This window comes from Spermophilus citellus (genome assembly GCF_964194105.1).
Source record: "Spermophilus citellus genome assembly, chromosome: 3".
In the NCBI taxonomy this organism is placed as follows: domain Eukaryota; kingdom Metazoa; phylum Chordata; class Mammalia; order Rodentia; family Sciuridae; genus Spermophilus; species Spermophilus citellus.
Genome location: NC_138184.1, coordinates 174,977,406 through 174,994,559, shown reverse-complemented (window position 1 = coordinate 174,994,559; position 17,154 = coordinate 174,977,406). Strand labels below are relative to the sequence as shown.

General features: G+C 46.5%; 1 protein-coding gene across 1 annotated transcript in view; it reads right to left on the bottom strand.

The window, feature by feature from the left end:
* CDHR3 (cadherin related family member 3) overlaps window positions 1–17,154 on the bottom strand; it is a gene marked incomplete at both ends in the record, with an annotated part of 64,518 nt that overhangs the window by 30,065 nt on the left and 17,299 nt on the right. The window contains 3 exons of the mRNA XM_081283299.1: window positions 3,808–3,912; window positions 4,685–4,779; window positions 15,805–15,902. Coding sequence (XP_081139425.1) covers window positions 3,808–3,912; window positions 4,685–4,779; window positions 15,805–15,902 — 298 coding nt within the window. The remainder of the gene's footprint in view (window positions 1–3,807; window positions 3,913–4,684; window positions 4,780–15,804; window positions 15,903–17,154) is intronic.

Below are 17,154 nucleotides of genomic sequence, written 5' to 3'. Positions count from 1 at the left end.
GCAGAGCAAGGCCAACCCAGGCACTCACACAGTCCTTCCCACCAGGGGCTTCCCTGGGTCCTGAGTCCCCACCCTCCTCAGTGAGGGAGCCTCCTGTGGGTGCACCCCATCATCCATGGTCTGGGTTTCCCTGCCCAGGGTCCCCTGAGCAGACCCATTAATTAGTCTTCTCACTTATCTGCCACACACCCCTTCTCAGGGACATCTGTGACACGGACCACAGATGGGTCCAAAAATAGACAAAGTGGGTAGGGCTGAGGAAGCTGGGGTGGGGGCAGGAACCAAAATCAGAGTACAGAGGCAGTCACCCTATCTCCGGTGGCCAACTGAGCCCTCTGTCCATTCAGTGACAACACTGTTTTTCACCTGGGACGCTCCTTCTTTTGTCACTGAGTAGTTCTGTTAATTTCTCACAAAGGGATCACTAAGACTCCTTGACACCTAGACTCACCCTGCTTCCCAGGCCACTCCCAGGACCAGCAAAGCCAGGGCCAACAGGGACTTCATTAGGATGCAGAGTCCAGGCTCAGCCACCCCAGACTGCTGAAGGACTATCGGAATGTTCACAGAATGTCCAGGGGAGAGGCATGCACTTTACAGTTTGAGAAGGACCTCTATTATTAGGTGTTGCCAGAGTGGATCACCACAGGGTCTTCGCCTGTCCCAGGACGTAGAAAAGACACCTTGGGAGGAAAACTCCCTTCCCCCACCCTCTGCCCTTCCTTTAGGCAGTGGTTCTAACTTGGTGATGGGGGTTCTATCTGGACACATTTGGGGTTGTCACAACTTGGCGAGGGAGCTACTCTTGATAGCTAAAGGGTAAGAGCCAGATTCTATGAAACATTCTACAGTACACAGGACAGGCCTGCCTTAAAGAGGTATCTGGCTCTGAATGCCGGTGGCACACTGTTAAATCCCCCTCGGAAATTTCCTCTGATTCATGCTGGGAGAGCAGGCCCCGTGAAGGGGCTGGTTAGGCTACAAATGATGGTTCCTCAGGTCAAATGGCCTCTCCTCGGCTGCCCTGATGGTCAATTTGAAAGAAGACAAAAATCTTTGATCTATTTGATTTGGGATCCAAGATCCAGCTCCATTCAAAATATCATTCAACATCAAGGCCTGGGAAGGTTCAGATCTATACAAAGCGGACTGGTAAAGCTCTGGTACCAATTACATTCTCATACCCTCTTCCCCATAACCTCTGATCACTAGAGCCTGGGCAAGGGGTAGGTGGGTACCTGTGGTCACAGTGACAGGAAAGGGTGGGAATTCTGGGTGACACAGGATGGCTTCGTCCCTATGAGTCAGTACTCATTAAGTGCTTGAAGTGTTCATGGCATGGCCAGGCACCGGGTAAAAGAAGACCCAGAGTAAATATGAAAGAAATGTGTGTTTGGGGGTTGGGGGCAGGGGTAAGGCAAGGGAGTCCTACCTGCTGACACCTAAAATAAAACACTCTGCAAAAATAGCAAGCACTGAGCACCTGTAAAGAGTAAATATGTCAGGTACTTTCATAATAAAGTGCTCAACTTTAATAATGACAGGCTTCTGGAGTACACATCATGAGTCCACGAAGCATTTAGACATTTGTCACCACACAGGGATGAAATGGTGAGACATTTTCAACAACAGAAATAGCACTGGCTTTCGATGCAATTAATAAATTGCAGGCGCTTAACAAATAAGGAAGGTAGAAGGGCAGTTTCTACGTTTTATGTCTCTGTGTCACATTCAAACTCAATGCACTTGAGTCAGTTGGAAGATTTAGTTTTATTAATCCATAATTAAATGATTTATGGTCAGTGCTAGCTATAGTTTGGGGGGACAGGAAAATCAGAAGTCCAAGGGAATCCTCTAAGCCCCCAGGTCAGCACTTAGTCCAACACCACGCAGATCCTTTGACATTGTGGATGGCTTAAAGATGAGGTAGCTTATAATTGAACATCCTGGGCAGAGCCGGGCAGTGATCTGGCCCATACCCTTTTTTTGGAGGGCAGGCTCCTAGAAACTCACCCTCCACTGACCGCTGAAATGAAGGGAACTAATTAAAGAAAATTACAGAGTCCCACAGCTAATAGTCTCCACCCAGGGATGGAACCTAATAGGTTCATCTCTCAAACCACATACAAGAACCATGGAGATTCAGGTTGACCTCAGGGGCTGGGGTGGGGGGTGGGCAAACCAGCAAAGGTCAATTTCTCTCCCTGCTAAGGCCAATTGCTACATTCTAGAAGACATAGTACAAATCAGATGATTTACAAACTCTGCCCCTAAGGAGAACTTATTTTTCCTTTTGAAATCCTATTAATCTGCTTCTCCATCTCATAGACTCGACACCTGGGGATGGCACCAAAGAACGCAATGACGCCAGGCACAGTGGCACACGCCTGTTGTAATCCCAGTGGCTTGGGAGGCTGAAACAGGAGGATCATGAGTTGAAAGCCAGCCTCAGCAAAAGCAAGATGCTGAGCAACTCAGTGAGACCCTGTATCTAAATAAAAGACAAAATAGCGTGGGGATGTGGCTCAGCGTCGAGTGGCCCCTGAGTTCAATCCTCTGTAATAACAAAAGAGAACGCAGTGGTTCCAGCTCCACAGATCTTTACCTTCCTCCTGGGGTTTCTAAGGAAGCCACAGAACTGTGTTGGCCAGGATCTTAGCCTGAGGCCCAGCTGGGATGTCACAGCTACTTATGCACTGACTGGTGTGTGCATCTGGAACAACCCATCAGTGGAAATGCAGTGTGCTTTCCTGAGCCTGACTCGGCAATAGGCACCGATGCGAAGCATTATGTGGGAAACATTATTGTCTGCTGCTGTCACCTCCATGTTGACCCCTAGACACTGGGCTGTAGACAGAGGTTCACATCCAGAAGGTTCACAATTGTGGTAATTTACAAAGTGGCACTGGCTTAGCCTGAGAATGTAGTAACCTCAATACCTCCCAATCTTAGAATATTTTTGTAAGCACTCTACCTGGCTTTAAAAAATATACTTTTATTTAATTTTATTTGAAATTGACAAATACTACATGTATCCTAATCACTTTTTGTTGGTAGAGTATCCTGTGCTGAATTATTCTCAGCCAGTCATGCAGTTAATATGCAGGCAGGTGATTTTTCCATTTTCCTTATAGATCGCTTCTGTGCCCATCTCAGGTACTGGGGCAGGCAGACTCTCTATAATTAAAAAGCCAGACTCTGAGTCCCATTTTCCTTTCCTGCATCCCCAACTACCACAGGCTAGGCTTCCAGCTCTGGGCCTGGGATGGTACCAGACCCACTGCCATAAGCTGCCCTGCTGGAAGTGCCTACCTGCCCCACCTTGGCTGTGGACACAGCCAGAAGTCTTTCTGGATTCACCAGGGCAGGAAGAAACTTTGAGTGCCTTAGGCACCAAGGACACACTCTAAGAGTAGGCTTTATGGAGTCCTGACTGATGATATATGCTCCAGGATTCTGCTATTATTAACATGAAACACTTATTGTACAAGTTATCTGCCTTATATGATCTCCTACATATGCACAGTGACAAGCCACAAACTAGTCATTGCATCCAGCCCCTAATCCTCTCCCTATCATGTCCACAGTCCCATGGTGCATGTGAGTGTGGGATACTGAAGGCACAGGGAGCCACGGTGGAGAATGGAAGTCCAGATGCCCAGATAAAAGATACTGAAGATCTTGTGCCTCTTGTCTCTCCTTGAGGCCAGAGCAAAGGGCGTCTCTCTGTCTTGTGATAAATATGTCCAAGGAGGCTTGAAAGTCAGTGCCTGTTGCCCAGAGAGCCCTGCATACCCTCAGGCCTACCTGGTAAAGCGAGGGATCTCATCATTGATGTTCACAATGGTCAGCCGGAGCATCGTGGAGGCTTTGAGGCCTCCGCTATCCCTCACTTCCACAATGAGGTGGCAGCTGTGGGGGAAACCGTGCAAGTAAGAGAGTCAAGTTTTTCTGACATTACAACAAAGAGGGGTGGGAGAGAATGGAATGGGAGGAGTGAGGCAAGAATCTGTCCCCTTTCTGGCCACCCCCTCCTTATGCCCTTGCAGCCATTAGACCTGCCATGCTGGCCCTCTCTGCCCGGCTCTGAAAGCCCACTCCCCCATTTCTCCTTCTGTGGTTGTTCTTCACAGCCACCACCTCTAGGATGGACATCTGCTCAAGCCAGCCAAGCTGGGCCCTCAGTCTCCTGGTTCCTCTCACTGTCCCTGCCAAGTGTCTATCCTGCTTGGGAGGAACCAGGCCCCATGGCATGAGTAATACCTTAGCTCTCACGATAGGTGCAAGGCCAGGAGCCTTACCTGGCTCACCCAAGGCCATGGTTATCATTCTGAAGCCCAGCCTCTCCTGTGAGCCTGCTCCTCCCACCCTGTGTTCCTCCCGCTGGCCAGCCCCTTCCTGGACAGCTGCCTCTCAAATGAGACTGGATTCTGAGCATCCTCCTGATGTGTGGGCGCCCATACTGTCATTCTTCCTGTCTGGAGAGGATGGTTCTGGACAGGCAAGACACCTTCCAGGCAATCTCCTCATCTGCTCTTCCTTGGGTTCAAGGTCCACGGAACTCACAGTGAAGCAGCAGCCTGCTCAGGGCCCCGGCTGCCTTTAGGTAGCACATGGCTGCTTCCTTACTTTTTCTTTGCCCCTCAGCTAAACCCCACTTGAAGGAAGGTCTTTGGCGTGCTACCTGTTGGGTCCTGCTTCGAAGTCCAATTCCGTCGTGGAGAAGATGGTACCGTTAGCAGACATTCCAAAGTTATTTGAGGAAGAAATCAAGAAATACTAAAAAACGAGGGGGAAAGTAGAATTAAACCAGCACATGGGTACACCTTTCTTCGGATGGGTTTGTTTGGTTCCCATTTTATATTCTTGGCCCTTGGAGCATTTTTGATGAGTCAGGATGAGCCCAAACAGGCAGTTCTCACACTTAGCTGCTGAACACAGATTTGCTGGCCTGAGCCTCTGGCTCTAACTGACCACACCCTGAGAGGCTGGTCATTGGAACCTGCAAGGATACAAAGGGCCCTGGCTGGGCAGGCTCTGCTGAGTCCAGTCCCCTTATCCCCATGATTATATTCTCACTCTGCTTCCAGACAATGCCTGGCTTTGATTCTGTCTTTAACCAACACTGTCTAAGAACACCTACCATCCACTAAATAACAGGACTATGCCAAAGTAAATAAGACCTTCTCTCCTAAAAGACCTTGTAGTATAAAAGGGTACAAAAATGTACACAAGCAGCAGTCGTTGAAATGATGACGGAGTCAGGGAAAAGACAAGTGTGACCTGAGAAGGAAATTGAGCACTGCTTAGAGCCCAGGTTGGAGCCCGGGTTGGGGCTATAAAAGAACTATTTTTAAATCTCATTCTGGTGGCCTTGTGACTTCATTCTGGTGAAGTCCTTGTCACATCTATAGGTAGTAAGAACCTTTGTCAACCATGGCCCCCAGAGTTCAGGCAGCTCTCCTGATAATTCCCTGCTCAGAACCCTTCCCTGCTCAGAACCCTTCCCTGCTCAGAACCCTGCTCAGAACACGAGCTCATATGCACAAGAGCAATCCCACAGGAGGACCATGGCTGTGCTACCCTTGGGTGCTCATCGAGATTGCTTCCTTGCCCAGACAGTGGAGTCAAGGAAAGAGGGAAAGGGCCGGACCAGAAGAGCTGGGTGCAAATTCTGGGACAATTCCCTTCCTTACTGTAACTCAAGGATGATACCACCAATTGCTCCTCTGTGTTCCTGGCAGGATTAAATGAGGTTGTGCACTATAAAATATGAAGGGCTGCAGCAACATTTGAGACTTACATGTTTATATCCATTTGTTCCAAAGGGCTTTAGGGTTAGAAAGGTTCATTAATTCCTGCTAGGATGAGGAATGATCTATCCTCAAGGCCTTAGATCTCTGGAACAGATAATCAGGGGAGGTTTTGTAACCAGAGCCATAGCCCCTGAAGTCTAGAATCAAAGGAAATACTGGCCAAGGTTTCCAACCCAACGATTTTCTGTGTGATTGCTGCTGAGCTCCCAGTATGAGAAGAGAGAACACAGAAAATAGATTAAAAGTCTCCTTTGGGGCCAGTATAAGGCTTTTAAACCATCTTTTAAAAGTATTTACTTTCTGTTTATTATTTCATAATCTCTTTCTAGTTATAATGAAGATACTTTTTAATACAAAGATTGGGAAAGATGGAAAAGTATCTAAAAGACTAAATATAAGTCATTTATAAAATCTCATCATTTTGATGAATAATCTTTCATTCTTTTCTGTGCAAACATAGTCACTTCAAAATCTTGAGGTGATGTTCTAATCAAAATGGTAATATCTTTCTCTTTGCATTGATGTATCAAGCATCTCCTCCTATGCCTGAGACTTATTTTATAACTTAATGATGGCATAGAAATGTCCTATAAGGGTTTATTTTACTAAGACTTTCTAGCTGGTCATTTAGATGTTTCCTGCCTGTTTTTATGAGGAAACATTTGGGCAATACCAAGGAGAATTCATTTCCCCCAAACTCTCAGATAATATAAACCCCTTGGCTGCCCTCTGTTGCAGCCCAAGGTCCCCACCAACTGCCCAGTTCTCTCTCTGGGCAGCTATTCCTGGGTCTGGCAGCTGTCCACATGCAGAACAGTTCTGTGTCTTTGACCTGAGCCTTCTCTGCAGAGAATCCTCACATATTCACAAATTAGAGGCTCCAGTTCATTGTGATTGAAGGACAAAGTTTTAGAGGCCATTTACTATAGGGGTAGCATTTACTATATGCACCTGAATCAGATGTCTTTCCACATATATTTCGCATGCTCTAAAAGATGAGTTGGCGCCAGCAGGAACGGTCTTGGGATACAGAGATGACAGACGGGCCCTTATGGTCAACTGAGGGAATAGAATAGATGTGGGAGAGGGACTCCAAGATGGATAAATATAGGATATGATGGGAATAGAGGAAAAGGTCTCAGAGTCATCTGAAGTAAGGGTCACAAATTGGGGCAGTGAAGCCAGATTTAAAGATAGGCAGTTAGTGTAGTTAGGGTCAGATATCGAGTCCAATAAAGAAAATAGAGACCATATCGGAAAATGGAGTCTGATCTGAGCCTGGGAAAACCAGAACAACAACTGGGGAAATTGAAATGTTAATGTCCCCAAGGCCCCCTGGACTGTCCTAAAGAACTATTTAATGAAGTAGCTCCCAGCAAAACAGGGAGATTCTAATCAAACCACCCTAGGCCCTTCCTGCCCAGAGCACTCCTCCCAGCCCCATTCATTGGTCCACCTTTTTCCCACCTTTTGGCCCTCCCACCTGCATCCCCACCTCGTGTAGGATAGAGGGAAATAAAGGACAGGAATGTGGGAGGACAAAAGAAAACCTTAGATATAAAAAGGGAAGACCTCCCCTTTCTAAGGATTTTGCCTTTCGGGTCCCCTTCTTCCTCCTGGGGGATGTCTGTTCTGCTGTCCTATAATAAAGTCTTTCCCATTCCACTCTACACTTGCCTCCGGGTGCTTCTCTGGTGTTATACTTCAGCATTTGGGGAAGCAAGGACTCTTCACGGTAAACAGCGGTGATAGTAGTAAGGTAAATTCAGTGATTCTGGAGCCAGACTTCCTGGATTGAATCCTGGTTCCACCGTTTTACAGCTCTGTGGGTTTGTGCTAAGAGTCATGTCCTAGGGCCTGCCCCAGGTAAAGTGCTAGAACAGTGCTTGGCAAGTGGTACCCACAGCAAACATTAACCACAGCTGTCCCAGGTGAGGTGAAGTTCTCTGCAGAAGCTGCCTCTGCACTGAAGAGCCTGAAGACTGACCTCGGTGCACCAGGACTTCATGACTGGAGAGACAGAATGTTGCAGACCAAGAGCCAAAGGCCAAAGTTATCTTGGGTTACCTTTAGTCCCCTTTTTTTTTTTGGTAGTGGGGATTGAACCTGGGGTGTTTATCCCCTAAACCAAATCCTCAGCCCCTTTTCATTTTTTTTCTATTGAGACAGGTTTTCACTAAGTTGCTTGGGTCTCGCTACGTTGCTGAGGCTGGCCTCAAACTTGCTATCCTCCTGCCTCAGTTTCCTAAGTCAGTGGGATTCCAGGCCTGTGCCACCACATTCAGCCTTTAGTCCCTTTTAATAGCCATTCCCTATCAACCTCTATATCTGAGTTAGCATTCTCGTGACTACTTGATAAAACTCCTGGGATATAAGTTTGGTAGACCTCTGGCCTCCACCAACCCTAAAGCTAAGAATGCCATAACATCCGAATCCTGTAAAGATTTTCCCACCTCGTTAAAGAGGACATCTGAATCTTATGAAAGATCTCCCTGCCTCTTTGTAGTCCCTTGATGATCCCACCTACTTTCTTTTGTGATTATAAGTTGAGTAACTTCTTCTGCAGAAGAACCATATCTTTCTGGCTAGGTTGAATCTGTGTCCCCAGGTTGAATCTGTGTCCCCGAGTTGAATCGGTGTTCCTGGTCCAAGGTCACTCCTATATGACTCAGAATAAATTCTTTTCTTATTTCCTTAAAGCAGAGTTATTTTCTGTTAACACTCATTAGAAGGTTAAAATCTTGGGTTGGGGATGTAGCTTAGTGGTAAAGCCCTTGAGAGGCCCCTATATTTGATCCCCATATTGCAAAAACAGGAGACCCTGAGTGAAAGGGCTTCATTGGATTCATAGCTATATTCCCTGCATTATGATGGTGGCTGGCACGTAACAGATGCTTAATAAGTATTTACTAAGTGTTCAATATTGGGGTTTTCTTTTACAGGACACCTTAGAAACTCTTAAAATAACAATGAAAAACCATCCTGCCAAACACTACTTAAAAATCTGTTCCAATGTGGTAATGCTAGATTTGGCTATGAAATCTTTCCCAGCTTGGCCTACAATTTCTTTTTTTTTTTTTAAGAAAGAGTGAGAGAGAGGGAGAGAGAGAGAGAATTTTAATATTTATTTTTTAGTATTTGGCGGACACAACATCTTTGTTTGTATGTGGTGCTGAGGATCGAACCCGGGCCACACGCATGCCAGGCGAGCGCACTACCACTTGAGCCACATCCCCAGCCCTTGGCCTACAATTTCAACAACTTCCGTGGAAAGGAAAGAGAGAAAGCAGAAAAGAAACAGCAACTGATAGAAAGGGTATGGAGAACCATAGAGCCAGAGGCAAGAGAATATTCTTCTTAATTTCTGTTAAGAGGCTGATTTCTCGGAATCTTGATATTTTTTTTTCCTTTTTTGTATTAGTGCCAGGCTAATTTCTTTTCTCCCTGAACCTTCACGCTTTGTTCGTGGGAATAGCACTTTTGTACTTAGAAAGGAGATAATATCCATAGACTAAAAATATTGTGTCATGTGGCCATTTGCCAGGAACTTGGTAAGGCTTTCTGCAAAACCTGGCATTCTCTCCCCCTTTTTAAAGGCTTGTTTAATCAAAGTTGCTCCCTTGATATTCATTCTTGGAAAACAGAAATTAAATAGAATGTAAAGCCAACGCAGCCCCTCTCTACCCATACTGGCTAAGAAAAGTCCTGAGTAATCAGATCAATTCAGTTAACAAATGCTTGTCAGACGGGCTCTCTGGTCTCCCCGCTGGGACTATTCCTTTCCCACCTCCCAGGTTCCTTTATTTGCAGTCCCTCTGCAGCTATGGATTTCTCTCGGACACAAAAGCTTCTGTTGAGAAGACAGAGAGCCCGTCCTTCCTTCCCTATTCTGTCTTCAGCATGCCTTTGGTATAGGGAGAGAGGAAGGTGAGAGGGAGTGGGCGCAGTTTCCTGAAATGTCAGCTCCCCAGGGGGCAGGCCACCTCCAGGCTCCCTGACTACAGTTGGAGTCACAAGTCAACCCATCCATTGCTTTGGGGGGCAGTAGTGCAAACAAATGAGAATTCAGCCTCCTGTCTTCCAGAGAACAGAGCTATCTATTTACAGGCCACCTTAGGCCAAGTTTCCAGTGGGAAGGAAGAACCTTCATTTTTTCCAAGTCCAGGGAGTACCAATGTTGAGTGCATGGCCCCAGACACACCCAAGAAGGTCAACAGCACCTGGCTTAATCTTGCAGCTGGCCTGTGGCAAATTACAAACAGGAAGCCACAATCCCGGTACATTTCTCAGTTTAAGCTGAATATTTTTTGTAAAATCCTCAATTGCTCTCTTTCTCTCCTCCTATTCTATCCCCATCCCTGCTCAGAGGTGGCAGGTGGGGGAGGAGAGAGGGAAGGAAGCCTTGGAGGAAGAAAAACAACCATTAAAAAACTCCCCGCTGCCAGCCCTTGGCCAGGCTCCTGCCTGCGTTGTGATGTTCTAAGGGTGAGCTTGGTGGGTTGTAAAGATGTACTTGTTTTTAAGGAATGTTTTTAAGAGACCCCGTGGCCAGAGGAAAATGCTTTTAATATGTGATCCTTTACTGACAAATCTGCAGGCCCTCACCCCTCACATTCTGTCACTCCTTTGCCTTAGGCTGCTGGGTCCTGTGCTACCTGCAGGCTCCCCTGATGTTAAGGATAGTGAATGAATCTGAGAGGGTCTCTCTCAAAGTAGGCGCAACCCGCAGTGGCCATGTTTTTGGAGTGGGAATTGTCTAATACCACTGCTTTTTCCTTTTATGAGCATTTGGCGAGAACCTGGTGTAGAATGTCTTTTTTTTTTTTTTAAAGAGAGAGAGAGAGAGAATTTATTAACATTTATTTTTTAGTTCTCAGCAGACACAACATCTTTGTTGGTATGTGGTGCTGAGGATCGAACCCGGGCCACACGCATGCCAGGCAAGTGCGCTACCGCTTGAGCCACATCCCCAGCCCCTAGAATGTCTTTTGCTAAGACTCCTGGTTGTGACTTTGCAGGCAGACACCTGGGAGCTGAATGAGTGTGGTGTGTGGGTGTGTGTGGTGAGGGTGCTGTCACTCAAGAAAGAAAGGGGTGGGACACCCATGGCAGAACTGCCAGAACAGGAGAAAACGGGGTGAGTAGGAGTGGGGTCAGGAGACCTCGGTTCTCATTGCAGTTACCTGGCCCCGGCAAAAGCCCCAGGTTCCTTCCTTATCCAGATATATGGAGGCAGTCCTATCCAGCCAGTACCTTGACAGGGCTGTCACTTCTCAGAGCCTGGAGCAAGATGGAAGTGGGGAATAACTTCCTCTGTGGCCCTCCCAGTAGCCCAGCTAATAGCAAGGTTATTGCTCTTTTAATTTAATCCTTTGTCTGCCTTGGTGAAGACAAAGCACTCTTCATTTTATGCAAAAGTCCTTCCTTAATGGAAGGGCCAGGAGAAAGCCCCTTAATGGAGGGACTGCTGCACTAGATCACTTTGCCTCCAGCTGCGAAACCGATTAACGTCCTCAGAGTCTCCAAGGAGGCTCTGCGCAGTCACGCAGGCAGTCACGGGGCCATTTCCAAGGAGAGGGGTGGGGGTGTGTGTGTGAGAATCCAGTGGGAGGGGGCCGGCCTCAAGGAGCCTCCTTCAGGAGGTGGAGAAGGAGTTGGGCTGGGCACCCCAAGAAGAAATGGCAGGAAATACGATTATTCACATGCAGCTTATCCTTCTCTATATTTTGCTGCATACCTCTGAGCCCTATGCTACCTGCATTCTCATGACCCCACAAAGAGGGAGCAACAAATGACAGGCCTAAGCCTGTGTGTCCTGTACAAGCTACTAGCCTCACGAACATGTGACCACTGAGCATTTGAAATGTGGCCACTGTGAATGGAGATGAGCTGTTAAGTGCAAAATGCATAGCAGGCTGTAAGACGCTATGGAAAAAGAACGTAAAATATCTCATTAATCATTTTATATTGAGTTAAATAAACTATATTATAATTAATGTCACCCATTTTCTTGTACTTTTAATATACCTACTAGAACACTTAAAAGTCCCTATGCAGCCCTCATTTCTGGTTCACATCCTAGCTCAGGGGAACAGTGCTGGTCCCCGGTGAATGCATACACGCTTTTCAAATTTCTTTTAAAGGGAGGGAGCAGATACCAGTGATTTTTGGACACATCTCTGTTTCCCACATTATCTATGACACAATTTCACTTCATTAAGCTGGATAAGGGTTGTTAAGATTGGTCATTTTAAAGGAGTTGGGGGCTTCAGGATGTATCCAAGAGCTGTTTTTAAAATTTATCCTTCATTCCTTATATGCTGCCACCAGCAAGGGGACCCGTGGAGGCCACCAGGCAAGATGACAGGCATGAACTAAGCCTTAGATGCTTCAGGCACATGCTTTGGTGTTTTATTAAAGCCTGTTCTTGCTTGCTCAGGTCAGTGGTCCGGGTAGTATACATCAGAATCCCCAGGGGAAGTTTGCATTCTAAAGTTCTCCCGCAGGGTCCAGGAATCTGCATTTTAAAAAGCAGCCCAGATAGATTTGCATGCCTGAACACACTCTAAGAAGTACTCAGAAACCAGCTTTCCAGCCTTTCTGATCAGAGGAGACTCCGGGGTGTTTGGCAACTATGCAAATTCCCAGAGTCAACCCAGACCCGCAGAATCCAAAACCCCAAAACAGGGACTCTGAAAATCTGGGAGACAGTGTCTTAAAGTAGAGGTTCTCAGTCCTTGTGAGGCAGGACTATAGGTTAAAGGATAAACTGGTGTCAGAAAAGCACTATGTGCTTTATGATTATGATAGTAAAAAGACTTCCCTCAACTGCATGCATTGCTCAAGATAAATAACAAGAAAACACAAAACTGATACAGGCAAATCTGACCACTACCCCTTGACTGGAAGTAACTCTTATTTCAGTGCATTTCTACATTAAAAGATAAGCCTGGGGTGGAGGTGGGGGACCTAAAACAATTTTAGACACATTTTTGACCATGTGCAAAATGGTGCAGGTGCAGAAGAGGTTGCACCGTCATTGTGAATATTGCTTCACAAACGTATAAATGTTGTTCACCCTTTGACTTTCTTGCCACTCTAAGGAGGGATCACTTTGCTGCCTGACTTCTCTGCCTATGGGACAGCCATCTTGCTATACACAATAAATCTATGCAATAATAATTTTTTTCCTAACCCATTTTTTGTTAGCCGTATTTGATTTCTATCCTGCATGAGTTAGAGGGCCCACTGACCTGGTGACCCTGCTATGCATTATATCACCTGAGGCTTTATGTTCCAGAGGCCTCGGCCACACCCCAGGTCAATCACATCAGACTTTCAGGAGTGAGGAGGGAGACCCAGACATCTGTGTGTGTTTGAAGTTTCCTGGCAGCAACAATGTATGGCCAAGGTTGAGAATCACAGGTTTGGTCAATAGCAAATTAACCCATCTCCTTTCAACTTTTACCGAGAGCAAACTATGTCGTTTAGTACCCCCAAGTGCCCAGAATAAAATGTCTGAGTACAAAGGCCATATGTGTTACTTCCTGAACTGTTATTACCTTGCTCTAGTCTCAGAAGTTTCCTTCCAGATCATTGCTGTTCCTGCAAGCTGGCTGTCAACTTTGTGTGCAGCTGTTAGTTCCAGCTCAGGTGCTAAACACTAGAGGCCTCTCTCCAGACAACCCCACCTCACCGAAGGAGCCACCTTGACACCACCAGCTCCAGGCCCCACAGCTGCTCTCAGAAACCTTTTGCCAGCCACACGTTTTAAAACCACCATATCACCGCAGTTGCCTCCCACCTGTGCGGCTTCCCCTCATCTGGAAAGGTAACAACCTACCTGTGGGGTGCTCCCACAGGGGACAGGACCTTATGCTGCCTACATAATTTGGAGATATATTAAAATGGAGATTTAAAAATAAATATTTGTCTTCACAATTGATATTGCTTCTGTCTGCCTCCTCCCTGCCGTTCGACCTTATAAAAACTTCACGGTAATTATATTGAATTAGAATCATTTGGTATATGCATGTGTCAGGTCTCAGAACACGATACCCCCAAATATGGCAGCTTGGCAATTGAACATCCTGTATAAGCAGGAAGGTCACTGGGACCTTCTCTCTGCTTGCCTCTGAAGCAAGGTCATAAAGGAGTTCTCTGGCCTACCTGAAGTAGGTTATAAGACCCTTATTCCAGAGGGATCCTGCATTATCCTCAGAGGCCAAGAAGAATCTGAACAAACAGCGCTACTAAGGTCTCCCAATTTATTATCAGTAGATCATACCCCCTCACCCTGACCCTTTCTTACTTCCTTCTTTCTTCTTCCTACATGGAATTCAGAGGTAAAGATTGGAGATGCAACAGTCATTTTGTAATCAGGAGGTGAGAAAATTAGGACTAAGCCAACCAACTGCTCTGGGTGGAAGAGCAGTAGCATCAGGCTCCTGATGGCAGCAGTTGTACCAGCCCTAGGTGGCCTGCCTGCCTGCCGCTAGGCTTATTGTCACAGGATTGAAAGCAAAAAAAAAAAAAAAAAAAAAAAAGCCCTATTTTCCATTATGGTTAAGTTTTCCCTTATTTGTTGACAAACATATTCCTACTTGACATAACTAGCATGTCATTGTCATAGTATGTCATGAAAGCACCTAATATCACTTTTAGCACAGAGTAGAGATCCCATTCAGTGTTTGCACATTTATTCACTAATCCATGCAAATGTTGACAAGAATGAGTCTTGAATAAGTGAGTGAATTAATGGATGAGCCTTTTTTGTTGTTGTTTGGACAGAAGCATCTTCTAATAAAAACAGATTATCCCCTAACTTTAAGTTATGTCTTATAATCTTTTAACAGCTTTGTTTCAGATCCTGTGGACTATATTATATGGGTCCTGGAGTTTGTTCCCAACAGACTTTTTTTTTGTATTAGAAATTGAACTCAGGGGTGCTTAACCCCAGAGCCCCTTCCCACACCCCCTTTCTTTAAAAAAAAATATTTTATTTAAAAACAGGGTCTCGCTAAGTTGCTTAGGGCCTTCCTAAGTGGCCGAGGCTGGCTTTGAACTTGAGATCCTCCTGCCTCAGCCTCCCTGGCCTCTGGGATTACAGATGTGTGCCTCCACGGCTGGCTGGCGCGTATTCCCAAGGCTCACTTCCACCCTGTGAGCAAAATTGGTGCAGCTGCTACAAATCATGCAGAGAACAGTGGAAGCAGCTTGCTGGTGTCACCAATTCCCTGAGAGCCATATTTCAAGGATGCTCTTCTCTGCAAGGCCAGGTGGCAGGAGTGTGGCCTGTGCAGAGGCTGGTCAGGTGGAATTAGCTCTTTTTTTTTTTTTTTTCTCTCCAACTTGGGCTGCCGGGCTGCGGTGTACACACAGGGCACGTTAGTGGGCAGAGTTAAGAACTGAGGCACAGAACTGAAAAAAGAGAGGAGAGACTTCAGCCGTCTCAGACTGAACTGTGAGACAGCTCTCCAGGCCCAGTCTCCTGTCCCACACCCAAGCAGCTTGGCTTTATCTCTTGAAGACGGTTATGTTAATACCTGGCTTTGGGGGATACATTTTATGCTTACTTTTAAAACAGTATAGGTAGATTTTTAACAGCTTAGATTTTAAAAATAATAGAGAGCAGTTTTGACATGTCAGGCACTGCTAAGTGGCTTTGCATGCATTGTCTAATATACACCATCCTCCGTCTGTGGTAGGTGCTATTATTTTCCTTGGGTTAAACACAAAGAAACTGAAGCTCAGAGAGGTTAAGAACTTGTCCAAGATCACACAGAGCCCTGAATCCAGGCTGGGGTAATTGTCTCCAGAGCCCCCTACCCATTCCAACCATCCCCATGTTCTGTGATTTGGAAGCGGACAACATATTCCCCCGACGGCCACTGTCCTGACCCTCCCTGCCCTGCCAAGGCTCAGGACGTCAGGCTCCTGGCCAAAACCCATGGGCATAAGAGCCTCTTAGTTTGACAAGGAGACTTACGCTGAGGGGAATGTTTCGTCCGGTGTCTTCTGGATCGAAGGCCTCGACCTGATAAATAAATCCAGGTGTTTGTCTTTCTGCTATGAAGAGGTCTAAACCTGTGCCAGTGTGCAAAGTGGAAGAAGAAACATTTTATTAGACAAAGCAAGTGGTGGAACCAGGTGTGTTGGCATCATGGGACAGAGGGCAGCAATAGCCCAGGCCACGAGGAAGACCACCGGCCATCGAGCATGTGCCGAGCCATCTATGGGAACTGACAAAATGCTATGGTGTCAAGCCATCTCCGATCTCCTCCACGGAGAGTGACGAGGTGCTGCTTGCTGAGCAGGGCTGGGAAGAACCACAGGTAGGAGCCTTTAGCATGGGACTGCTCCAGGTCCCCATCCACTGCAATGTGCATAGAGTTCCTCAGCTGTGCTCAGGGACCCCTTGACGTGCACTTGGCATCTCAGCAGAAGTGAGCTTCTCAACGAGGGGTCACCGGTGGGACTGAGAAGAGTTGAAGGGTGCAGAGGCTTAGGGAAAAGGCCAAGTGCCTTATCTAGTTTCTCTCAGAGATCGTCTTGGCTAATGGACGCAGGGCCACATTGCCTGGCCCTGCCTGAGGGGCCCCATAACCCTGCTCTAAGAAGTGACTGATATTATTAAAAGCAACACTCTTTTGAGGTGCACTGTGCTGAGGACCTGACATAAATTTTATCTTCATAACAGCCCTGTGAAGAAGATATTGTAACTATTCTTTCCATGCTATTGACACTTTACAAATGAGGCTCAGACAAGCGATGACGTCACCTCAGCCAATCGGTGGTAGCATCAAAATTCAAACCCAGAGGAGAGGGATAGGGGCAGAGCTTTCCTTCACTTTCATCACTGTTCATACTTTTGTTAAAAATAAAATAAAATAGACGGTGCTCCGTATGTCCCAAAGGCTGATCTAGACGCTGGAAAGACAAGAGTTCACAGACAAATCAAACCCCGCTTTCACGGAGCTTGCATTCCAGTGGGAAGATATGGATAATAAAATCTGGCAGAAAAAAATAGGTGTATGTTAGGGAGCAATGGTATGGAGCAAAGTCAGGGAAGGGAGTGCTCAGAGGTGCCTTGCAATTTCAAATATAGCAGCTGTGGCAGGGTCCAGCTGGGGAGGGGGAGGAAGAGGAGGGTAGAGGCTGACGGGCGGGCGGTGTTGGGGTGTCAGGGGGCTTGCCAGTTTGGAGGGGCCTTGAGACTCTGGCTGTCAGTTTGAATGAGGTGAGAAGTTCTCACAGTGTTTTCAGATTTGCTTTAACTGATATTTTAACAGGACCCCTCTGGCTGCTGTCTGGAGAATCCACTGGGGTGAGCGCAGGG